The sequence below is a fragment of the Taudactylus pleione genome, unplaced genomic scaffold (genome assembly GCF_031769625.1).
Source record: "Taudactylus pleione unplaced genomic scaffold, aTauple2 ptg000117l, whole genome shotgun sequence".
In the NCBI taxonomy this organism is placed as follows: Eukaryota; Metazoa; Chordata; class Amphibia; order Anura; family Myobatrachidae; genus Taudactylus; species Taudactylus pleione.
Genome location: NW_028284519.1, coordinates 14,135,338 through 14,161,400, shown reverse-complemented (window position 1 = coordinate 14,161,400; position 26,063 = coordinate 14,135,338). Strand labels below are relative to the sequence as shown.

At 40.9% G+C, this 26,063-nt stretch overlaps 1 protein-coding gene across 1 annotated transcript in view; it reads left to right on the top strand.

The window, feature by feature from the left end:
- Window positions 1-26,063, top strand: part of ADCY7 (adenylate cyclase 7) — a 117,198-nt gene that overhangs the window by 46,390 nt on the left and 44,745 nt on the right. Inside the window, exons 5-8 of the mRNA XM_088471959.1 lie at window positions 1,212-1,357; window positions 1,474-1,585; window positions 16,498-16,625; window positions 17,849-18,007. Of these exons, the coding sequence (XP_088328085.1) occupies window positions 1,212-1,357; window positions 1,474-1,585; window positions 16,498-16,625; window positions 17,849-18,007 (545 nt within the window). The remainder of the gene's footprint in view (window positions 1-1,211; window positions 1,358-1,473; window positions 1,586-16,497; window positions 16,626-17,848; window positions 18,008-26,063) is intronic.

Sequence of the window (26,063 nt, the reverse complement as noted above, 5' to 3'; positions counted from 1 at the left end):
ACGTAATCATGCACTCATTTAAGCTAAACTGGTGCATTAGGAACATCATAAAGCAACACTTGTGTAAATGAGTCTTACTATCTTCCTGCTCAATCAAATTAAAATGTGTATGAGAAGCATTTACTTGTGCAAATTGCTACAAATGCAACCCTAATGTGCTTTTATCACAATGGAATCTCCAGAAACCAAACAAATTAATTTTAAACCCAGTATATCTGATGCATTGCATAGCACAAAAAAGTCATCTTGTTACTGAGGGGGAGATTTATTAAACCTAATAAACAGTGGAGAAGTGGACAGGTGGAGAAGTTGACCATAGCAACCAATCACAGTGGCAAACGCAGGATTTCATTGGGGGGTTTCCAAATGCGTGATTTCAGAGTGAGTGTGGCCAGTCCATGAAGAGGGCATAATTACTATTTATCCAGATTTAATATGTGTCATACAAAGTGTATTGTGTGTCATAATTTCAGCATATACAGGACTAGCGATCACAGTAAGCCATTAGATGCGGCAGTAGGGCCATCCTGCCTGAGCTGAATGTTTTTATTTTAGATGTGGGCACCATTCCAGGGCATGGGAGCAAGTCTGGGAGTCTGGGGGAGCAGCAGAAGAACCTAGCACTGCCCTGGACATATATGTAAATACTGGGCTCTATAGCAGTGCATCCCTAACAGAGCATGTCTTCCAAATCCCCTAATTGGTGCACATGTGTATTTATTGCTGACTGATACATGTTAAAAGATCCACAGGTGGTGCTATTCATTTCATTTATGGTACTGAGAAGAACATGCAGCGCTAGTAAAATTTCATTATATTACTATTTCTATTGTGGTCCTGCGTTTGCCTATGAATCAGCTTCTACTGTACCTACCATTTTTTTAGAATGTACTTGATAAATACAAGCTACAGCTGATTGGTTGGTATGGGTAATTTTTTAACTTTTCCACCATTTGGAAGTTTTGATACATTTCCCCCTAAGAAGGTTTAAGTTACTGGTCATTAAGGGGTTATTGTATGTATATAAAGTTATCTACACAGCAGAAATCACTTTATCCTCTATCTTTCCCTAATTCTCTTTCTCATTCTTATTTTTTCTTCTCCACTTCCTCATCCTTTTTTTTCCACTCCTCCTACCACTCTCTCTCAGTTTTACATACTGTAACATAAGCATAACCCAATATAACTGCCATGCCTGACACCCTTCCCAGGAGAGCCTGCTGCTGTCCGTACTCCCTGTTTATATTTCCATGGAGATGAAGTTGGCTATTAAGGACAGGCTTAAGGAAACTAGTGACATTCGCCAACCAGACAAAAACTTCCATAGCTTATATGTAAAGCGGCACCAAAATGTCAGGTAAGTTAATGTAACCGCAAGGTCTACATAACTGTGTAGGGGATACACCCTTTTACCCTCATTAAATGCCAGAACTAGTCGAAGATTCGTTCACTAACTCCACTATCATCCTACAGCATCCTCTATGCAGATATTGTGGGCTTCACTCGGCTTGCCAGCGACTGCTCACCCAAAGAGCTTGTGGTCATGTTGAATGAACTGTTTGGAAAGTTTGACCAGATAGCAAAGGTGAGGCACAACAATATGATATGGATGTAAATACATTTTTATATAAGCTGTTTATGGGTTCCAGTCAATATATAGACAATGTCTAGATAGATATCAGATGTTTGAAAAGCAATAGGTTGACAGGGATAAAAAGCAGACACAGAAAAGGTCGACATGGCTAAAGGACAAAAGGTTGCCACACAAAATTGTTGCCACAAAATGGTTAATGCATATTTTTGTTGTTTTGTTAAGGTTAGGCACCAGGAGGGAGGGTTTGGGTGAAGATTAGGGTTAGAAAAAAAAATGTTGACCATTTTGTGTCCATTTTTGACCCTGTAGACCTTTTGTACCTGTCGGTATTTATCCATGTCGACCTTTTCTGTGTCGACCTTTTGTCCCTGTTGACCTATTGCCTGTCTAATATCTGTTGTCTATGCAGGCATTGTCTTTCTTCCTATCTATCTTGTATAACACACCCACTGTTTATAACTCTTCTGAAAGATAATTAAATCAAAAGCGCTGATATCCATATGAAAGCTTTTGCTTGTGCAAGATCATCTTACATAGCCCTCTTGTGGCAAGTATTATACAGTAGGTTCAACAAACAAGCTACTTAATAATACAAAGAAACACAAAAATAAGGTACTCATTGCATTCATTAAGAATGATCGCTGCAGCTACATACTGTAGGAAGCCGAGTTACTTCCAGCATTTCCGCTTGTCACAGCAATACCGGAGGTCATAGTGCAGCAGTGTATGAATAATTAAGTCTCAGGATGGGTATTGCGGTAACCATGCACTCTGGCGATCTGTCCTCCTGTGTATAACATCTGCGTAGTGTTGTTGCAAATGCGCATATGTGAGATGTTGCCAAAACACAGGATTTAAAGTTGAGTAGACTACACGTGTAACAAGCTTATAAGTAAGCCTGAAGGCTGACAATTAAACCATGAGTGTTTTGTGTGTTGCCAGTTTAATAAGGTGTTTGTAATTGCCCCTTTAAGATTAGCTGTTCTTAAGCAGCCAATGAATGTTCATGGGGAGTGGTCTAAAGGTATTTAATGGAGAGACATATGGAAATCTGCCTCTTTTTTTTTTTTCCAACCCTCCATCCCCTTTTTTGTTTTGTTTGAATGTTTGTTGGTTGTTTGGAGTTGCGGAAGAGACGGCACTTGGGGTTAGTTTATGTTAATAGTTAGGCTTAGTGGGTGGGCTAAGTCGAGTAAGGCGACAGCCAATTGTCCTGGACGGGAAATGGCTATGCCACCCGGACTGGTGATTAAAAGAAAAGGAGAGTTGATCACCAATGCTTGGCTTGTGTGTGTGTGTGTGTGTGTGTGTGTGTGTTTGTGTGTTTGTTTGAACTGTTTTTTTGTTATTGTCATGTGTGTTCTTTTTGTGCCATCACCATTATTAGGATTCATTTATAGTCAAAACTCTAGTATTTATCAAAAATAAAATTTACAAAGATTTTTAAATGCCAACACTGTTGTCTGTGTCTTTATTTTAGGAGTTAAGTTGACCTGTATATAAGGTTACATGAAAATACACTTTAGTGAGTTTAATGTTGCTCCTGCACATTTAAAAAAAATTCTACTGAATTAGCATCCGCAGGCTTTTCAGCGCTTTATAAGTTGTTCTACAAGATTGTCGGTCAAAGTATGAGTAATCGCTTTAATACATCTTGCTGTATGAAAAATTTTCCTAATTTCGTTGAAAAATGCTGATGTTGGCACTGATCAGTCTTTGATACATTTGGCAGCATCAGAGATTGCACCAGCCCTATTCTCCATCTAAACATGGCTGCTGGGGTCAGTTCAACTGCATCTTAAGACACAGTTGCTGACTGGTACACACCGATGTCTGGCTATCCACCCCCCTGTTACCACCCATAAATGGCCACTAACATTGCATCTCTGATTTAGGTGCAAAATGATCTCAAAATAGTTTGCAGCACAGGAGGCGGTGACCAGTTTAAAATAATCACTTTTTATCAGGAGAGTTCAAAATATATAATAGTGCATCAAATAAGTGTCTAAAAATTAGTTATAAAATGTAGCGTTATAAATCTTTGCAAATAGAGAACATAGTTATCACATCTTGCTCCACTTTAAATCTTAACAGTGGTACTAGTACTGAGATGCTGGAGCGTAACTAGAAATTTGTGGGCCCTATAGCAAAATTTTGAAGGGTCTTCCCAAAGCTTCTAGAGAGAGGCCTCTCTGCAGCGCTACCCTGAGTGAGAATGCATAGTGCTGCCCAGGGGGTTTCCTTACCCCTGATTATTTTATATACAAGCATTAAACCAGAGCTACTTGAAATTGAATAACCAAGTTAGTTTAATATACAGGTTGAGTCTCCCATATCCAAAATGCTTGGGACCAGGGGTATTTTGGATAACGGAATATTCCGTATTTTGGAATATTTGCATAAAATAATGAAATATCTTGGGGATGGGACCCACATCTAAACACAGAATGCATTTATGTGTTATATACATCTTATACACATAGCCTGAAGGTCATTTTATACTATATTTTTAATAATTTTGTGCATTAAAAAAAGTGTGCGTAAATACATGAAATTCATTTATGTTTCATATACACCTTATAAACACAGCCTGAAGGTTATGTTATACACTATTTTTAATAATTTGTGCTTTAAACAAAGTTTGTGTACATTAAACCATCAGAAAACAAAGGTTTCACTTTCTCAGTCATGCTAAAAATATTCCGTATTTCGGAATATTCCGTATTTCGGAATATTTGGATATGGGAGACTCAACCTGTATAGCTTATTACACCCAAAGTGATTAACTCACTGTCCCCATCCCAGCATTTACTGCCCACCTTCCAGCATGCACTGACCCCCTCCCAGCACACACACACCCCTTCCTAGCATGCAACGACCTCCTCCCAGAATACAGCGACCCCCTCCCAGCATGCACAGACCCCCTTCCAGCTCTCAGAAAACCCTTTCCAGTACGCACTGACCCCCACGCTGCACATACAGAATCCATTCCAGCATGTACTGAACACCTTTCAGGACTCTTTGGGGAAGATGTATGAAGCCCAGAAACGGTATCAGCGCACGTTATGTGTGCTGATACTGCTTCTCCCCGATGTATGATCGGGGGTCTGGGCGGTAAATGACAGAGGCGCTATGCGCCCCTGTCATTATCGGCGCTGCTATCTACAAGATAGCAGCGCCGATAGCCTGTGCTATGTACGAACGGTCAGATCATCTGACCGTTCAGCCGGCTGTAGCTGTCGCTATCGATAGCTACAGCCTGGCGCTAGCCTATCCCCACAGCAGGGACAGCGGTGTCCCTGCTGCGGCGGCTGCCGGCTGTAGGGCTCCTTGCATGGATCTCGCGATACTTGCAAGATCCCGCACATGCTCAGTGGAGCCGGCCGGGACAGAGACACAGTGCATCAGCACTAGGCTGATGCGCTGCTGTCTCTAACGGGTAACGCCGGAGGGGGGAGTTTACGCTCCCCCTCACCTGCCGATGAGATGTTCTTACATCTCATCGGTAGTGCTTCCTGCTTCGCCTCGGTAAAGAGGCAAAGCAGGAGCGGTATAGCAGCACGTTAAGTGCCGCTATCATACATCTACCCCATTACCTCCCTCCCAGGACTCACTGACCCACTCTCAGAATGCACTGATGTATGTGTATATACAGTGTGCATACCAGCCCAAAGCCTGGTGAAGAGAAAAACTCAGTAGATGCTGATGTCATCATCTGTAGTGGCGCGGCGGGTGGAAGCACAATCAGTGGCCCACACAGTCCCAGGGACTCCCCAAAATCCAGCCCGCCCACCACTGCCTGTAACCAGCACATTTTTAATAAAGGATTAAAACAAAAAGTCTGCGTGATGCATTGGGATGGTTGCTGGGCAGGCATACCCCCTAAAGCCTCTGGGCCCCATAGCAAGCGCATTCCTTCACCCTCTATAGTTATGCCAGTGCTGAGATGTCAAATACTAGAGAAAGGAGTACTGTATATGTGGAACAGGCTGGCAGAGTAAGATCTGTATATGTACAAACCATGCTGTCAAAGAAAACATATATGTTGCAGAGGCTGGCAGAGTGAGATCTGTATATGTGCAACATCCCAGCAGTGAGAGAGATGTATATGTGCAACATCCCAGCAGTGAGAGAGATGTATATGTGCAACATGTGGACAGAGAGATGTACAATACTGTATTAACATTTTAGGCAGGTGTGGAAACAATGCTGCAAAGTAAGAATGCTTTCAAAAATAGAAGTGTGAATCGTATATTTTATCAATTAACAAAATGCAAATTGGATGAATAGAAGAGAAATCTAAATCAAATCAAAATTTGGTGTGACCACCCTTTGCCTTCAAAACAGCATCAATTCTTCTAGGTATGCTAATTATGTGCAACATGTGGCCAGAGAGAGAGATGTATATGTGCAATATGTGGGCAGAGAAAGATGTATATGTGCAACATGTGGGCAGAGAAAGATGTATATGTGCAACATGTGGGCAGAGAAAGATGTATATGTGCAACATGTGGGCAGAGAAAGATGTATATGTGCAACATGTGGGCAGAGAAAGATGTATATGTGCAACATGTGGGCAGAGAAAGATGTATATGTGCAACATGTGGGCAGAGAAAGATGTATATGTGCAACATGTGGGCAGAGAAAGATGTATATGTGCAACATGTGGGCAGAGAGATGTATATGTGCAACATGTGGGCAGAGAGATGTATATGTGCAACATGTGGGCAGAGAGATGTATATGTGCAACATGTGGGCAGAGAGAGATGTATATGTGCAACATGTGGGCAGAGAGATGTATATGTGCAACATGTGGGCAGAGAGAGATGTAGATGTACAACATGTGGGCAGAAAGAGAGATGTATATGTGCAACATGTGGGCAGAGAGATGTATATGTGCAACATGTGGGCAGAGAGAGATGTAGATGTGCAATATGTGGGCAGAGAGGTGTATGTGCATTATGTTGGTAGAGAGGGAGATATACTGTATATGGAACATGCTGTCAGAAAGAGATGTATATGTGGCACAGGCTGTCGGAGTGGGGATGGGTATGGGATGCCGACGTTCGGAAACCCGGCATTCAAAATCTAGACACCAGTATCCCGACAGGGTCAGGATGCAGACACCTGTCACCGGTATCCTAACCCTCCCCCTCTCCCTACCCTAACCCTCCCTTCCCCGTGTCTAAACCTAACCTCCCCCTCCCTGCACCCTAACAGAGATTTATATGTTTAGCATGCTGGTTGAGACTGGCAGAGTGATATGTGTATTTGTGCAACACATGGGAAGAGAAAGATGTATATGTGCAACATGCTGCCTTAGAGAGGTGTATATGTAGCACAGGCTGGCAGAGCGAGATGTGTTCATGTGCAACTTACTGGTAGAGAGAGATGTATATGTGCAACATGTGGGCAGAGAGAGATGTAGATGTGCAACATATGGGCAGAAAGATGTATATGTGCAACATGCTGGCAGAGGGAGATGTACAGTATATGTGGCACAGACTGGCAGTGATATGTGTATTTGTGCAACATGTGGGCAGAGACATGTATATGTGCAACGTGGGCAGAGAGATGTATCATCATGTTTCTTGTGTGACACCTTGGTAATGAGACACCTTTTTATAGGCCATCAGGTGGGACTGGACCAGCTTATAATAATTTGCACTGTTAAGATGAAAGTATTTGGATATCCGCACAAGAACTGTATAAATTCTGAATCTATTCCCCTTTTAATTTAAGCCTTATAATCCCTTATGTTATATGGGAAGGTGCACCTAAGAATAAGTAACATATCTTCTCAAAAAATAACAAGAAAAACAGGTATTTGTGACAGAACTTCCATCTTATATTAAAGATACCATGGATGTACTACAGAAAATAGAAGATGTGTACATTGGAGAGAATAGCTGGTTAGTTACATGTGATGTAGAGTCAATATATAGCAGTATCCAACATGAAGCAGGAATTCAATCCATAAGATAATTCCTTGAGATGGAAGGAATAACCGACTTTGGGGAATTCTAGTCACAATTACTAACATTCGTGCTTACTAAAAATGTCTTCGTCTTCAGTTACCAATTCTTCCCCCAGGTGAGGGGCACAGCAATGGGGGCAGCATGTGCCACCACATATGCTAACATCTACCTCGGCTGGTGTTAGAGACATATGGTATTTAGTGAAGAAAATTAAAGATACACCAGACATATACTACTATGGATGCATTATATATATATATATATGGCATCCTGATGCTGTGGGATGGTCCTAAAGAAGAATTGGAGGAGTTTATTAAGATTCTAAATATCAATTAATTGAATATTAAACTTTCCCAGAGATCAGTTCTAAAGAGATCAATTTTCTGGATCTGAAGATACAAGTGGCAGAGGATGCTAAACTTGTAACTGATTTATTTAAAAAACACACTGCAACCAACAGTGTGCTCCATCACAGTAGTTCTCATTTCCCACCCATCCTGAAGGGAATACCCAAAGTTGAATTTATGCATCTAAAACATAATTGTTCAAATCAAAGGCAATACAAGATTAGATGTCAAGAACTAAGCCTTAGACTAATGAATAGGGGATATAGCAAATGAGCCTTTAAAAAGGCTAAGTATGAAGCAGATCAGAAAAATAGACAGCAATTGATATAGCCCAAGAACAGAGTAAAAAGATTCTACAGAGGTGAGGTTCACTGGCAAATTTTGTTGAGAATGAAGGGGGATCCAAACAATACTACAGAAACACTGGCATGTGTTAATGTTGGATCCTGATTTGGCAACAAATTTGAAATCCAAGGTCAAATGTCTTCGGAGAAGAATTCGAAATTTAGGGGATCATTTCTTATTTCTGCCGAGGACCATTTTGATATATATAACAATATTTGGGGGCCTTGTGCAGGCCATGCTCTCCATGTATCATCACAGGGAGGCGGGGCCACAATTGCCGGTGATAACCGCAATGCCCAGAGCATCCTGAGGATGTTCCTGGGAGCTGTTAGGACAGCGGTGTGACTGTCTGAAGTGCCCTAAGGACTCTCCAGGCGTCCCTGCTGCATAGATTCTGGCTACAGTGTGCCATTCTAGGCACCCTGCTAGCCAGATGAGGTCCAGACCAAATGATTCCGAGGGCGTTATACCCCCTCCGGGCAAGAGGTTCCCCATCCCTGATTTAGTGCATAGCCACTTCACTAGGAGATACAAAATAACAACCTGTAATAACTGGTTCATATAAATGTGGTGGATGCAAAGCATGCAAATATATGATAAAGACACAGGAATTTGAAGACAAATTCCATAATACACACAAAATCCAGGCTTACATTAATTATAATACATTAGGTATTATTTATTGTGTGACATGTCCCTGTGAGAAAAACTGCTTAAGGGGTCTGGTGGTCATGCCTATACAAAGGATATTAGAACACGTGGGAAATATCAGGAACTCCATCTCTGATTTAGCCAAGAAGAAAACGTTAACATCTATTGCTCGTCATTTCCATGATTATCAGCAGAATAATTTTAGATTATTGCAAGCCTTTAGTATGGAGAAAGTTCAGCTAGGTATTGGGTGGAGATTTAACACTACGGAGAGAAAGCAGATGGACCTATAAAATGGGAGGACTAAATCCAACTGGACTAAATTAATTCATTAATTTCGGGGTGTTCTTGTAGATATGATCATGATTCAATCAACAATCTGGTATGAGATATATTGAAATTAAGCAATGGGTAGAGGATGAATATAACATGCATAATTTTATTATTTATGTTTTTCACATATAGTAGAGATTGGTTAATATATAACCTGAAATACACAACCTCTTAAATTTAGATAGACAACATATTTTCTTACTAGGCTAAGTTATAAAGGTAATACTTTAGTTTATACACTACACACATATTTATAAAGTAAATAAATTCTTAGAATTTGACAAATTCTTTGCACACTTAGTAAATAAAAAGTAGGTTCTTACAGTAATATTTGGGTTTTCACATAGGTTTGATGTGACTTTGCACTTTATATATCCCATGATGATAGTATTATAGACACAATTTATTACATATAACTGTATTTATTTAAGCAAAATTAGGATTACACATTATATTAGATAAAATTCTCAAGATAAGTCACAATATTTATTAATTTTTAATTCACAATATAATTATCTATTTATTTATGCACTTTATAACTTAATTATTAATCACATGATTATTATTAACCTCATCATACCAGAAGTTAATTCACATTTCCTATGCCAACTTCTAATATAAGTGATAGTTACCTTTTTACACCAGAACGAAGGGATGATTTTACTACTATAATTTTTTTATGAATGAAAACTGTCAGGTACATTTTATTGGACAAGAATTCTACTACTTTCTTTTGATTGGAAGACTGAGCCTTCAATCGCCAGAAACAAAGGATGATTTATTATACACTCCTGTAAAGGGGAAGAGAGCCCACAGGACAGGTTGGCCCCTATGAGTAAGCCACTGGCGAAACACGCGTCAGGGTAGGGAGGACACGCTGCATGGCATCTCCTCCATTTTAATAGACTTATACCTCATGTTGTGTTAAAAGTACATGTGAACCGCTTATCATTGTGTTATCATTGTGAGACACCGCTACAGTATATGCTGTCGTAATCGCGATCACCGAGAAATGGCAACTTAAACACGTGGTTAGGAGAAAAATACAGCTGACCTCTGTTTGAATCCGGTTACTGCAGCTATTAAGAACACGCTGTATATTTGTATAGTGATGATGTGTCACTGTAGAAAGAAAGTCTACTTGGCATAATATAAAATATATGTTTGCCAGCATTGCAGCATATTTTATTTGAAGAAATATAGCGCTTTTGTATTACCATACAGATGCTGTGTTCTAATGTGACACACACTTATAACAGGACTGCATGTCTACTGGAAGCATACCATGTAACAAAAGAGACATGGTGGTTTAAATGGATACATTGTATTTAATTGAATTAGCTGTACAGCAATAAACTGCAGATTTGAAATGGACACTGTGTCACAATAATGAGCATTTCTGATTTGAATATAGTGTTTTCAATGCAAATTATGTGTACACCTATATGAACACGATGATTTCAATGAGAATTTTATGTGCACGTGTATTAGAACACATGGAACTTAATAATAAAGGCAATAAATAGCGGCATCACTTTCAGTTACCAGATATAGGTTTAAATTGAAGAACATTTATTAGTGCTATTGGAATAGAGCCAATTCATTCACTCCATAACTAACATATATATCTTTGAAGGTCAGAAAAATCTAGAATATACTGACATCTAGGAAAGAAGATATTATATATATATTTTTTTAATAACTGGGGAGAGGAATGTATTGCGGACTCCCACAGATATAACCTTGAAAGAATATGATATCTAAGATCAATAATTAAGAAAGGTTGGTGGTATTAACATCAAAGAGTCAGATTAGTATATTCTCTCTAGATACTCCCTAGATTAATTATAGTGTCAGTTGCATATCTGGAGTCATAACTGATACAAATCATTTATCAAAGCGGTTGATTTTTTTATATATATATATATATATATATATACTCATACATATACACTAGCTGGAGTAGCCGGCGTTGCCCGGGATTTTAACAATGTTTGTTTACACATCATCCTCCAACAAACCTCTCCTTAGGCAGGCCTCACATAAAATGTGACAAACTTCCCCATCAGCAGTCCTAAGGTCTTCGAAGGAAGTAGGACCTGTAATGGTGTAAAGCAAACTTTGGAGATAGAAGCATTCAAAATTTGTCGGATGTACAGTGTAAACACAGCCAAGAGCTTCTGTTGCTCTGATACCAGGATGACCATCTACAGTGACTCCCTGTTTTTTTGCGCATAAAAACTTTGGGAGAAGCATTCCATGTGTAATATTTGGGCAACTCACAGTACAGCAGGGTCCTTGCAAAATCATAATTTTGACACAGTTCGAAGAAAGAAGTCAATGTTTTATGTTATTTGGTGTAGTCAGAGAGCTGAGAATGCTGGGAAAGCCTGCTAAAGCTCTCTTTGATAATACACATTAGAAGGAAAAATTTTCGCTTTTATATAGTAAAATAGTACAGGTAATAAAGTTCTTAAATATCACCACTGGAGGCAGCAGACAGCAGTACTGAGTGCAAGGCCCCACATTGAACGTACAGCAAATTTTATTAAAAATGAACAATAATTAATAATTTTATTAATTGCCTCGGCCGTGTTTTAATACGCTCGTATGTAAAATTTCACGATCTTGGCTTGTAAACTGTAGATTTGTATAGAAACACAGAAGGACAAATTTTCGCTTTTATATAGTGTGTGTTTATATATATATATATATATATATATTATCATACAAACTCGGCACTCACATGCTTTTCAAACTGCAACTCCTTTGAACATAGGGAATGTTGGTTCCAAAATATTGCAATAATTTGTTAAGCTGGCCACCGCTTCACGGTCATTCCCATCTAGCCAGTCCCTACACTGATTCTCAGACAAATGAACTTGATCTGCCATCTTGGCCTCAAACTTGCATACATTTTAAACATGAAAACTGGGTCCTGCGAGTTGCAGTTTGAAAAGCATGTGAGTGCCGAGTTTGTATGATATTTTTTATGTAGATGGTGTGGTCACATACCAAGGGCACCCCAGATGGTCGAGTGCCGTGGATTGAGCCTGTCGTTTATTTAAATTTGTTTTTCAAATGTAAGACAAACTTTTTTCTTTTTCCAGGTGCTAATTAACTGATAGCCCTGGGTGTGGTCCTGTCTCTTTAAGGCAGGACCTAGTTTCATGTTTAAAATGTATGCAAGCTTGAGGCCAAGATTGCAGATCAAGTTCATTTGTCTGAGAATCCGTGTAGGGACTGGCTAGATGGGAATGACCGTGAAGCGGTAGCCAGCTTAACAAATTATTGCAATATTTTGGAACCAACATTCCCTATGTTAAAAGTAGTTGCAGTTTGAAAAGCATGTGAGTGCCGAGTTTGTATGATATTTTTTTATGTAGATGGTGTGGTCACATACCAAGGGCACCCCAGATGGTCGAGTGCCGTGGATTGAGCCTGTTGTTTATATATATATATATATATATATATATATATTGAACAACAAGTTCATAAACAAGAAACAACAAGGGTTTATAGTCACAATTTTAATTCACAATTACATGTACACATTATTTTGAAATATTTTGTCATTATAATAGATTTAATAAAAGTTGTTTGTTTTAATTTTATAACCAGATTTTTATCCCATTATGTGAATAAGAGAAATATATAATCTGTGTGTGCCCTGCATAAAAATACTTGTTTTTCTTGTTCTTTTTTTAGAAGATTAATTTGCACTGACAAGGGCCAGGATTGCTTTCTAATTACTGATAGATTTCAGCTGGTGTCTTGGCTTTCCATGCCTTTTGCACCTCCCTTTCTTCATGTGCCCAATACTTTTTCCCTGTTTCATTTCACATTATTACACATAACTTAATTTATGTACATCTATGGTTTGATTTCTTTGCATGTGTGGATTGCATGGGTTGTTGCTGACATTTGGTGAAAATTTCATTACAATAGCACCATTACAAAAAAAATATTTACTGCGAAAAATGTTGATGTGTTCAATACTTATTTTACACGCTGTATATGTATAACGTGAGCAGAGAGAAATATGTATATGCTGAACATGTGAGCAGAGAGCGAGGGGTTGGGTATGAAATACCGGCAATCGGGATGCCTGCTGTCAAAATGCCGACAGTGGCATCCCGATGCTCTGGATCCTCTTTCTGAGACCCAAAATTTTGCTTGAAATATCCAAATTTGGCTGGAAAATCCGAACCAATCCGAGCCTTCACATCTCTACTTCACAGTTGCTATGTAATCCTAAAAGAAGTTTAATTTTATGTGAAAATAATAACGGTTTAGCACATTTCATTGTACCTTAGGCCACAAACTTTTCAATCACCCCTCGTATATTTATAAAAGTGCATTACTTTAAGACCATAAAGTATAATATTCAAAGGTGTTCCACACCTAGATGGGGCTTTGGTTAAGCTGATGAAAATATGTGGAATGGCAGATGCAGAAAAATGGAAAGTTTTATTAGCTAAGAACAACGGGAAGCCGAGAGACTGTGTGTTACATGCAAAGTAAGGAGCATGTTTGTACAATAGGAAGATCAGGCTGGCCAGATCCATTCAAAACAAATTGCTGGCTTACAATAAATAGATTTGGGTGCAGGGTGCGCAGTGTGGAGGACTGTGTGCACTGTACACCTTGCACCCATTACAATAATCCTATGCCTTCCTGACCTCGGCCTTTTTGCTTTCCAAATTTTCCCTCCCTAGATTGCGTCGATTTGTCTGGTTTTGGTGGTTGGTGTATCCTGGTGTAGTTTGGGTGCTGAGGTGTGGAAAGGCTCATGCTAAGTTTTTAGTAGTTCTATAAGGTTTGTTAGGTGTGCCCACCCACAGTTTGATGATGCTGATGGCCCTAGAGAGGCATGGGGACACTGTCCTACCAGAGAGGTGCACCATAAGATGCTTCTAAGGGAGGGTGGTTCACCAATGAAAGATGGGTGATTGGATGATTGTGTTTAGTGCTATTTCTCACAGGTTGCCACCACACCTCCTCATCCCTTCCACATAATTATTCCTGTGTTTGTTTATTTTTTGTCAAAATACATTTTGCCTTATTTATGTGGCACATCTGGTGTCTGAATCTTTATTTAAGATATTTTACATGTTTACAGTTTTAGTGGTTATAGCTTAAGGAAGGTAAGAAGTTTTGAGTACTAGGCTCAAACTCCGAAACTTAGGCCATTAAGGCGTTTGAGTTAAGTGTAGATGGAAATAATATTTTGGAGCTTTTTTTCATATTAAAATGCTAGTAGTGTACTATCAGTTTGCATACCTTAGAACAGTTTTGTTTGAATTAAGTTTAGTTAAAAAATTTTTTTTGTCAGGATGGGTTTCATAATATATTAATGTATCTAATCTTAAATATAAAATTAATTTGACTGTTTGTCTGTCCGGTTATGTTTTCGGACACCCCTGCACTGACTGGAATGAAACCAATCCTGGCCAGGCTTTAGGGTGGTTATGGTTCTCGTCGGACCTCCCGTTGGTGTACTCTGGGCAGAACTTTGACTCAGGGACCTTGTTCTGAGCCTTCCACTGGATGGATTTGGACAACATCACATAATAAAACTTAATAACTTGAAGGTTTAATCCTGGGCAAAACCGGGTACTTCAGCTACTGGAAAATAATTATCCAGCACTGTTGACATTCTGTTTTAAATACAAATTAAATTTTTTAGAATGAAAATTTAGAAATGTTGCTCTTTACCCTCTGACCTGTTTTGCTGTCCCTAAATTACAGGTGTACCTACACAGGAGACCATCCTCTGTAGTTTTGGGGTTAGGGATTTGGCCATTTCAGGTCCTTTATCATGGGTAACAAAAGGGTATCCATATAGAAGGTCGACAGTCAAGGGGTCGATACCAAATGGTCAACATTGACTAATGGTCGACTAGAACAAATGGTCAACAGTGCAGCAGGTCGACAGGGTTAAAATGTTGATGTGTTCAAATGGTCGACACAAAAAAATAAGAGAGAAATAAAAAAGTTGACCATGTTTGTGTCCACCATTTAAACTTGTTGACCTTTTAACCCAGTCAATATTCTGCACTGACCGTTTGGTGTCGACCCATTAACTATTAAATTATCGATCTTATACCACACCCAACAAAGGGAAAATGTAACCACAGCAGTGCAGAGGAGTGTTGAATCTGGGAAGGGTGGTACCCTTTGCTCTATTTCAATCTTTCCTCCTGCTCTTCATAACTATGGTAAGGGGGCACAAGGAGGGAGTGAGTAGCTTTTGAAAATTCTAGAAATGTGGAACTAGTTTTAAACCTACTGTATGTTGGACTAATAACAATCCAAAGGCAGGTTTTATTTTGCTTACTGCAGCTGAAATGCATCTAATTTCAGGATGTGTCATTTTTAATCTCTTCTCCATACGTGATTTTTCCCTCCATGTATAATTAGTGTGGATTGTGCTCCCTCTTGGCATTTGTTCTATTTCCTTCCCATAAAATAAACATACAAGTTACATCTACAGCCATAGTACTTAAAATGACAGGATATTACTTGGCTAATTCAGAATAGAATAGAACATGGAATTACAAGTACAACATATGCTGGATGTAAACCTTCAGTTCAGGATATAATTGTAAAATATTGACTTGACCTGTTGGCTTAAATAGGCGAAGACAATACTTATCTAATGCCATAACTCTAAGTAATAAAAAAAAATATTGTAACCATAAATCATAACAAAAACTATAAGGTAGAAAATATAACTAATATGATGAAGCAGTTGATGTAACCTAATAATTACGTAATATTAAGTTACTTAACCATATATTACTAAATCCTTGTAATGTGAAATGACAACATGAATGGAGAAATACCATTTACATGGTAGAATATGTATCATTCTGCTCTAGACGTGTTTTGCATCAAAGTGCTTTGTCAGTGTCGCTGGATTTCCGGTCTCCAGTGCAGAAAGCTCTCCATACGTTGGAACTGAAATATTAAGTAACATGTTTCATTCTTATAAATAGGTTATATTTTGGTTTTAAAGGTCTCTAAACCTCCCAAAGGTGTAAACCGCTAATATAGCCACCTGATGACTACAATTCTAAAGACTGAAGGTGACCTATTTAGTAGCAAAATTGTGTTTTTAAATCAATCAATTTGCTGATGTTTCTGCAAACTGACAGTGATATCAAATTCCTAGGTTAGGATTTTGTACAAAGTTTCCATTCCAACACTGTAAACATTACAATTGTTATCCCTCTTGTCTACACAGGAAAATGAATGCATGAGGATTAAGATTTTAGGAGATTGTTATTACTGTGTCTCTGGTCTCCCAGTGTCTTTGCCCAACAATGCCAAGAACTGCGTCAAAATGGGTCTGGATATGTGTGAAGCAATAAAGTACGTACAGATGTAACATGTTTTACTAAATTAAAGTCTGTTATTAAAAAAACCAATGCACTCATTAAATAACCTTTAATAATAATCAGTCTAGCATATAGGTATACCATTTAAACCATTAACCGAACCATGGGCATAGTACTTCTGAACAATGCCCAAGCTGTAATATAACCAATTATAATTTCTATAATTCACATATTCATGACCATAATCATGACCATCTAATGAGAAATATCCAAGTGGACAGAGGCTAATTACTGCCATTGAAGTGGGTGCAGTCAGGGGCTGATTGGGAGATCATCAGTCTGAGGGGCCCATTTATTAATGAGTTTTATGATATGCAACAAGTGTTAAAACTCATTGCATATGATAAAAGGTGCTCCAGCCAATCAGCTCCCAACTGTCATTTTCAAACATATGATTGTTAGGAGCTGATTGGCTGGAGCACCATTATCATACGCAGCGAGCATGCACTCATACTATGCAATGAGCTTCTGTACATGCCCGATCGGAGCTGAGCTCCGATTGTGGCAATTATGAATCTGTTGTGGCAAGCAACTAAGAGGAGCACGGGGCCCAGCTGGAACTGGCTGCAGTGGCTATTGGCCTGGAGAGGTGATGGAGGCCCAGCTATACTGCTCCATTTGCTGCCTTTGCCCTTTACTCTCTGGTCTTTTGAGCATACACAAGCACGGCATACACACAGTGCAGTTCCATTTTTGGCTTTCAGTTCTGTAACTGAGAGTCCCAACATGGCTTTATCTCATATGGACCAGTAATCGAGCAATCTGGGAGCCAGTAGAGGATGGATTGGCATCACTTGGGCGACAAATAACACATGTTATGGGCTTGGTGATGAAATGTTAAGCTTTTGCCAGTGGGTCAGTATTCGCGTTCATGAAAAAACTGCATTAAGTTAGGATATATTTGTGTTGTTACACAGAAATTGTAAATGTAATTCTCTCTTAAAACCCAGTAATCAGCCACAAGTGAAAGGTAACTGAGATATGTACTGTATGCTTCAGACTAGCTAGTTAGTGCTTTAAGATGGATATGCACCTCGTGACACATGCTCAGTTTGATCAAAATGGTTTAATCCGTCTGCATTCTGAATTGGTGTGCAACACAGAATCAGGCATCCTCCTGTAACTGCGCTAATCGAACACATATCAGGAGAAATTGTGTATTGCTGTGAATTTGAGGATGCAATTGTATTTCTCTAGGCAGGTGAGAGAAGCCACAGGAGCAGATATCAACATGCGGGTTGGAGTGCATTCTGGAAATGTTTTGTGCGGGGTCATTGGATTGCGAAAGTGGCAGTTCGATGTTTGGTCACATGATGTCTCCTTGGCAAATCGCATGGAATCTGCCGGAGTACCAGGGTAAGGTCAATTTTTGTTTCTTTTGTATATGTCCAGAGCTTCCTAGCTCATGAACCACATCCTAAATGTTTAGGCTACCATATTCTGTGGAGACAGAAAATAGCGCACAGTGGGGCAGATGTATTATAGTGGCACTTATCGTGTTCTGCTTCAGCGGTTAATACATCTGCTCCAGTGTCATTTTAGGAGCAGCATTGGAAAGTTTTAGTACACATTCCTTTTAGGTATGTCACTTGCAGTTTAGTTATACGCACCCAAAGGTGATACAAAAGGTCAACAATAATTTGGTTGACTTGACAAAAGTTACACAATACAGAAGGTCGACACATGCTTTTTCTTTTTTTTTTACTTTTTAATCTTAATCCTAACTCTTAATTTTATCCCATTGGTGCCTAACCATCCCTCCTAGTGCCGAATCCTAACCATCGGGTTAAGTGTCTAACCCTAACCCTAAAAATACAAAATAGTGTTCACTATTTCTGTTTCAACCATTTCAGTGTTGACCATTCCCATGTCGACCTTTTGTAACGGTCAACCTTATTCCATCACAATATTCTGGTGTCGACCAAATCATTGTCCATAGGCAAAGGCAGGGGGGGTTTCCGGCTGCCTGGAAACCCCCTTCCCCAACACAAACCATGACCACAGTAGAAATAGTAATATAATAGAATTTTACTAGTGCTGCATGTTCTTCTCAGTATCACAAATGAAATAATCAGCACCACCTGTGGATCTTTCAACATGCATCAGCCAGTAATAAATAAACTGTGCACCAACTAGGAGATCTGGAAAAAATGCACTGTTAGGGATGCACTGCTATAGAGCCCAATACGTACATATATGTCCAGGGCAGTGCTAGGTTATTCTGCTGCTCGCCCCAGACTCCCGGACTTGCTCACATACTCGGGGAATGGTGCCCACATTTGAAACAAAAACATTCAGCTCAGACAGAATGGCCCTACTACTGCATCTAATCGCTTAGTGTAATCACTGATCCTGCTGTATATGCTGGAACTATGACTCTCAAAACACTTTATATGAAACATATTAAAGCTGGTTAAGTACTAATTCTGTCCTCTTCATGGACTGGCCACACTCTAGAAATCCTGCGTTTGCCACTGGTGTCGACCTTTTGTGTGAAACCCACCCAAGGCTATGGCAATTTTGGTATAAAATGCAACACGTAAGCACATGCGGGGAGGGATGGAAGACCAAACACAGCATTACAACTGCTAACCAATAGAAAGCCAATAGAAAGCCAATCATGTGCTGTTCTTTTTCGTTACAAAACAGCAACCATGGGCCCATCAGTAGTAGAAACTTCAGAGGCAGCCAAACAAATAGTGAGAATTTGAATAAGATACACATTGCATTCTTGTAAGACCTTACGTTTGTTTCACATAATTATAGGAAACCTGATGGTTAGAATTGACGTCATGTTCAGTAGGATGTTAATAAGAACATTTATGATGATTATATGGTATTATTTCAGAGGTTTTTCAATGTTTCTATGCATTAGCCACTGCATCCCAACTGCAAGATGTTAAGCAAAAGATTTGATCATGTGCTGAAGAAAATCCATCAAGTCTGACATGTTTTGGCATATACTTCTGAGCTTGCTGTCTTTGGGCCATGATTACATTTAGATCAGGCTAAGAAATACTCATATCATGTTTACTGACTGTCCATAACACAGGGCTTTGGAGTTGGTACGCAAAACCTTTGACTCAGGCTCCTCTACTTTACTGCTGACTCCATATAAACACGTTGGCCCTATATTGGATAATGAATCTACCCCAACTGTTAATTATAGGGACTTTAGACATGTCATTAATCCCAAAGATGACTTCTTAAAATTTACAGAAGGGTATCTGTTTGCGCCACTACACAAAGAGGAATGGGCGAAACTGCCCAAAGATAGGTGTGCCAAGCTTGTGGCATCATATCCAAAAAGACTTGAGGCTGTAATTGCTGCCAAAGGTGCATCAACAAAGTATTGAGTAAAGGTTGTGAATAGTTATGTACATGTGATTTCTTATTTTATTTTTTCTAATTAAATTTGCAAAAATCTCAAAAAAACTTTTTACACGTTGTCATTATGGGGTATTGAGTGTAGAATTTTGAGGACAAAAATGAATTTATTCCATTTTGGAATAAGGCTGTAACATAACTAAATGTGGAAAAAGTGAAGCACTGTGAATACTTTCCGGATGCACTGTACTTCCCAACTGGAATCGGTATGAGATGCCGGCGCTCGGGATCCCGGTTTTTAGAATCGTGACATCGGCATCCCAAAAGGGCCTGCATACCGACACTTGTTGGTCGTTCTGCTAACCCTCCCCCTCTCCCTACCCTAACCCCTCCCTCTGTAGTGCCTAACCCTAACCTTCCCCTAGTGCTTAACCCTAACCTCCCCCTCCCCAGTGCCTAACCCTACCCCTTAGTGCCTAACCCTAACCCTCCCCTTAGTGCCTAACCCTCCGATACTTACCTTCGGTATCCCAGCGGTCGGGATGCGGGCGCTGGGCTTCTGACCTGCGTCAGGATTTTGTCGCTGGTAATGTGAGCTTCGGCATCCAGACCGCCGGGATGTTGAACGCATACCTAACCGGATTTAGGTTGAACAGCCATGTTTGAGGACTTTATCCCTTGGGTGAGAAAGTTCAGAGATCTGTCCTTTTCATTACTATCCTGTACAGCATGGCAGTGTTGGACCCAAGGCCGGATTATAGGAGGGGCGAAGGGGACGGTCGTCCCGGGGCCCCCACACATAGGGGGCCCCACACACACTGTACTCAACCCCCGGCAACTGTTAATAACTTAAAAAACAGAGCACAGCATTTAGCTGTCTCCGCTACCGTCCTCGGGAGCTCAGCTGTTCACTTACAGCAGCCGCCGAGGAGCTTCCTTGCAGTTACAGTCTCGCGAAATTATGATGCCAAATCTCGCAAGACTGTGACTGGAGCCCAGGCTGCCTGCACTGTGCGTGATCATGATGGTGTTAGGCAGAGCAGCTAACTCGGATGCTTAATGTTACTCTGCCTCAGCGTTTCACCGGGCTTTGACCAGAGAGCAGTGAGTCTGTCTGAGTGTGTGTATGTTATACTTGCCAACTCTCCCTCATTGTCAGGGAGACTCTCTGAAATAGTAGCAATCTCCCTGTCTCCCTGAAGAGTCTAGCAATCTCCCTCATTTCATCCTTACCCCCATTATGAAGCTGTTATATTAAAAAACAAAGATAAATACATTCAAATGAGATCATTAGTGTCATTTCCTTGCATTGGTTATTATAAAGCACAATGATCCCTATGAATTTCTGAAAAGTATTACTGTGTTTTCATCAACAAACAATTCTTACTAACTGCTTTTGGGCTGGTTTACATTTGGATGTAAGTCAGGTGTAGGACACGCCTCTCAGATGTATCAGTACACGCCCACTGTAACACGCGCCCATAGGTGCTGCTTTCACAATCTCCCTGAAATGCTTTTTCAAAAGTAGGCAAGTATGGTGTATGTATAGAAATGTGTGAATGTATGTTTGTGTACCCGGGCCCGGGTAATTTGTACCCGCTCCCCCCCCCCTCTCGGCGCCCCTGTGGCCGTACAGTGTCTGTCCAATATACTAATCTAAAATGCATACTCTTTCAGCAGCAACATGTTAGCGGGACCATCCCGTATGAGAGGAGAATAAAAGATAGCATATGTGAAATGACAAGCTAATCTCTCTCTCAGTACTAAGATGATTCTTGCTGCTATTCAGTGCTAACTCAGTATTTGTATCAGAGGCCTGATAAGCTCCCATATTTTACACCCATTTAGTGGCAGCATGCTAATGGGAATGGTCCGAAATCATTAATATAATTCTATGCGAATGAACTTGTTATAATTCTCTTTATGGGTTTATAATATACAGTCAGATTTAAGTATAGGATCATTCTTATTTCTGAACACACTTGTTGCTGATCAACCTTTATTCCCTCTGCATGGATGTGTGCTGTATGTTATGTGGTCACTATATTACTGGCAGACCTATGTACATGTATGATATAGTATCCTAAACACTGTATTATATTTTAAATAAGTGATATGTTATCCTGTTAATATTTAAATAACATAAATTCATTCCTTTCTACGTATATACAATATAGAAATACATTTATACCAGGCAAATACCAATGGGTGTCTTCTGATATCAATGAAGAACAGCAGCTTCATGACAAGCAGGAGAGTTGTCAGACTCCCTGCAGAGCATGTTTTCTGCTACTTTATAATTACATCTTACTATGAGAATTAAATGTACTAATATCTGACTAACCTATTGGACTACTTCTGTCACAGCCTCTGAACTAGGGGTGAGCGGGTTCGGATTTCTGAAATCCGAACCCCCCCGAGCCCCCCCGATCCGAGGCCGATCCGAGTCAGGCTCGACTTTTCCCGCCTGTCTCGGATCTGAAATCGAGGCAAAACGTCATCATCCCGCCTTCCGGGTCTCGCGGGTTTTGGATCCTATATAAGGTACCCGCGTCGGCGCCATTTTCTCACTCGGCTGTGGACAGTGAAGAGGGAGGGTGGGAGTTAGGGCTGGCTGGGCTGTGTATTGTTGTGTAGTGTAGTGCAGTGTAGTGTTGTGCTGTGCTGTGTTGCACTGTGCTGCTGTTGTCCATAGGGGCTGTGTCCACTACTTCAAAGTCCATAGGGGCTGGCTGGACTGTGTTGTGCAGTCAGTTGTCCATAGGGGCTGTGTCCACTCCAAAGTCCTGTGCAGTGTCCCAGTCCTAAAGGGGTGCTGTAGTGTTGTCCAGGGGGTACTCTGTCCGTCAGGGGTGCTCCCCCCAAGTGCAAAAAAATATATATTTTTTCTGTGTTTGTGAATTGTGTGCACTGTGGCTGCACGTGCATCAACAAAGGAGCAGCGCCAAGCGTGCGCCTGTGTCCCATAAGTAAAAGGCCGGCTGGCTTGTCCGTTAAAGGGTGCTGTAACCCCCAAAGGGCACTCCAAACAAAATAAAAAAATATATTTTTTTGTGAATTGTGTGCGCAGTAGCCGCACGTGCATCAACAAAGTAGTGGCAAGTGTGCGCCTGTGTCCCATAAATAAAGGGCCGGCTGGATTGACCGCTAAAGGGTGCTGTAACCCCCAAAGGGCACTCCAAACAAAATAAAAAAATATATTTTTTTGCGTTTGTGAATTGTGTGCGCAGTAGCCGCACGTGCATCAACAAAGTGGTGCCAAGCGTGCGCCTGTGTCCCATAAATAAAGGGCCAGCTGGATAGACCGCTAAAGGGTGCTGTAACCCCCAAAGTGCACTCCAAACAAAATTACAAATTTTTTTCCTGTGTTTGTGAATTGTGTGCACTGTGGCTGCACGTGCATCAACAAAGGAGCAGCGCCAAGCGTGCGCCTGTGTCCCATTAGTAAAGGGACGGCTGGCTTGTCCGTTAAAGGGTGCTGTAACCCCCAAAGTACACTCCAAACAAAATAAAAATATATTTTCTGTGTTTGTGAATTGTGTGCACTGTAGCTGCACGTGCATCAACAAAGGAGCAGCGCCAAGCGTGCGCCTGTGTCCCATAAGTAAAGAGCCGGCTGGCTCATTTCTTAAAGGGTGGTGTAACCCACAAAGTGCACTACTCTCCAGCAAAAATAAAAATATATTTTCTGTGTTTGTGTGCGCCTTAGCCGCACGTATATAGCAAATCAATATAACATAAATGGAGGACCAAACTTTCTCCGATAAAAATAAAATAGGGAAAGATCAAGAACCACTTCCTCCTAGTGCTGAAGCTGCTGCCATTAGTCATGACATAGACGATAACATGCCATCAACGTCGTCTGCCAAGGCCGATGCCCAATGTCATAGTAGAGGGCACATACAATCCCAAATGACAAAGTTCAGGAAAATGACCTTAAAAAAACATTTAAATCATCTGAAGAGAAACGTAAACTTGCCAATATGCCATTTATGACACGGAGTGGCAAGGAACGGCTAAGGTCTTTCCCTATGTTCATGACTAGTGGTTCAGCTTCACATGACGATGGAAGCCCTCCTCCCGCTAAAAATATCAAACAAGTTAAGCTGGCAAAAGCACAGCGAAGAACTGTGCGTTCTAAGAAGATATCACAAATCCCCAAGGAGAGTCCAAGTGTGGTGGCGGTTGCGATGCCTGACCTTCCCAGCACTGGACGGGAAGAGGTGGCTCTTTCCACCATTTGCACGCCCCCTGCAAGTGCTGAAAGGAGCACCCACAGTCCACTTGCTGATATGCAATTGAAGATGTCACTGTTGAAGTACAACAGGATGAGGATACTGGTGTACCTGGCGCTGAGGAGGAAGTTGGCGAGGAGGATTCTGATGGTGATGTGGTTTGTTTAAATCAGGCTCCGGGGGAGACAGTTGTTGTCCGTGGGATGAAAAAGCCCATCACGGTCATGCCTGGGCAGAAGACCAAACATTCCACCTCTTTGGTCTGGCAATATTTCTATCCAAATCCGGACAACAACTGTCTTGCCATATGTACCATATGTAAAGGTGAAATAAGTAGGGGTAGGGACGTTAACCACCTAGGAACATCCTCCCTTATACGGCACCTGCAGCGCGTTCATAAAAAGTTACTGTCAAGTTCAGAAACTTTGGCTAAGACCGTAAGCAGTCCAGGGACACCTAAATCCCTTTTTTCCTGTTTTATCCAAGGAATCGGTGGATGAGGAGGATGAGGACGACATCTTGCCTCCGTAGAGCCAGTTTGTGCAGGGACACATTAATAGCCAGCTTGTTTTGTGGGGGCCCAAATGAACCAATCATTTCAGCCACAGTCATGTGGCACACCCTGGCGCTGAAATGATTGGTTTGTTAACGTGTGCATGTCCTATTTATACAACCATAAGGGTGGGTACCATATCCCAAGGACAATTCCATCTTGCGCCTCTTTTTTTTCTTTGCAATATGTACTGTTTGGGGCCTATGTTTTTCAGACTGCCATCCTGTCTGCCACTGCAGTGTTACTCCTAGATGGGCCACGTGTTTGTGCCGCCCACTCGTGTCGCTTAGCATAGTCATCCAGCTACCTCGGTGCAACCTTTTGGCCATAAAAACAATATTGTGAGGTGTTAGGTGTTCAGAATAGACTGGAAATTAGGGATGTGCGCCGGACCATTTTTGCCGGATTTGGATTTGGTTCTAATTCGTCGTCCGGCTTTGGATTTGGATTTGGATTTGCCAAACTGCGGTGACTGGCTTTGGATTTGGATTTGGATTTTTTTACAAAAATTGACAAAAAAAGCTAAAATCACATAAATTGGTCTTTTTTTTCTTCCTAGAGTATTATTAACCTCAATAACATTAATTTCCAGTCAATTTAGACCATATCACAGCTTATAATATTGTTTTCAACATTATTGGCCAAAGGTTGCAGTGAGCTGACTGGTTACTAAGCGACAAAGCAGCGGCACAACGACACAGACACCACAGTATAAAGCACATCTATGACACATTGCCACACAGCAGTGGCAGAAATGAAAAGTAGTGCACCCACCCAGTGGGGTACGGCCAGCAGAGTCACAGTACTTGTTTACAAAGTGGGCTACGGCCCTAGGAGTCACAGTGCACAATCTTATTAGCATTACACCGCACATAGGGCCTGATTCACATTACACCATAAAGTAGTATCTCTTATTTATGTTACGACACACAGTAGTGCCCCTTTTACACAATGCCCACAGTAGTGACCCTTTTACACAATGCCCACAGTAGCGGTGTCCCTTACACAATGTCCCCCAGCAGTGGTGCCCCCTATGCAGTCCCCTTAGTAGTAGGGTCCACTATGCAGTGCCCCCAGTAGAATGCCCCCCAGTAGTATGCCCCCCATTAGCAGGCCCCCCCCAGTAGTATGCCCCCCATTAGCAGGCCCCCCCAGTAGTATGCCCCCCATTAGCATGCCACCCAGTAGTATGCCCCCCCAGTAGTATGGCTCCCCCATAAGTAGGCTGCCCCAGTAGCAGGCCCCCCCAGTAGTAGGCTGCCCCAGTAGTAGCCCCCCCTGTAGTATGGGCCCCCCC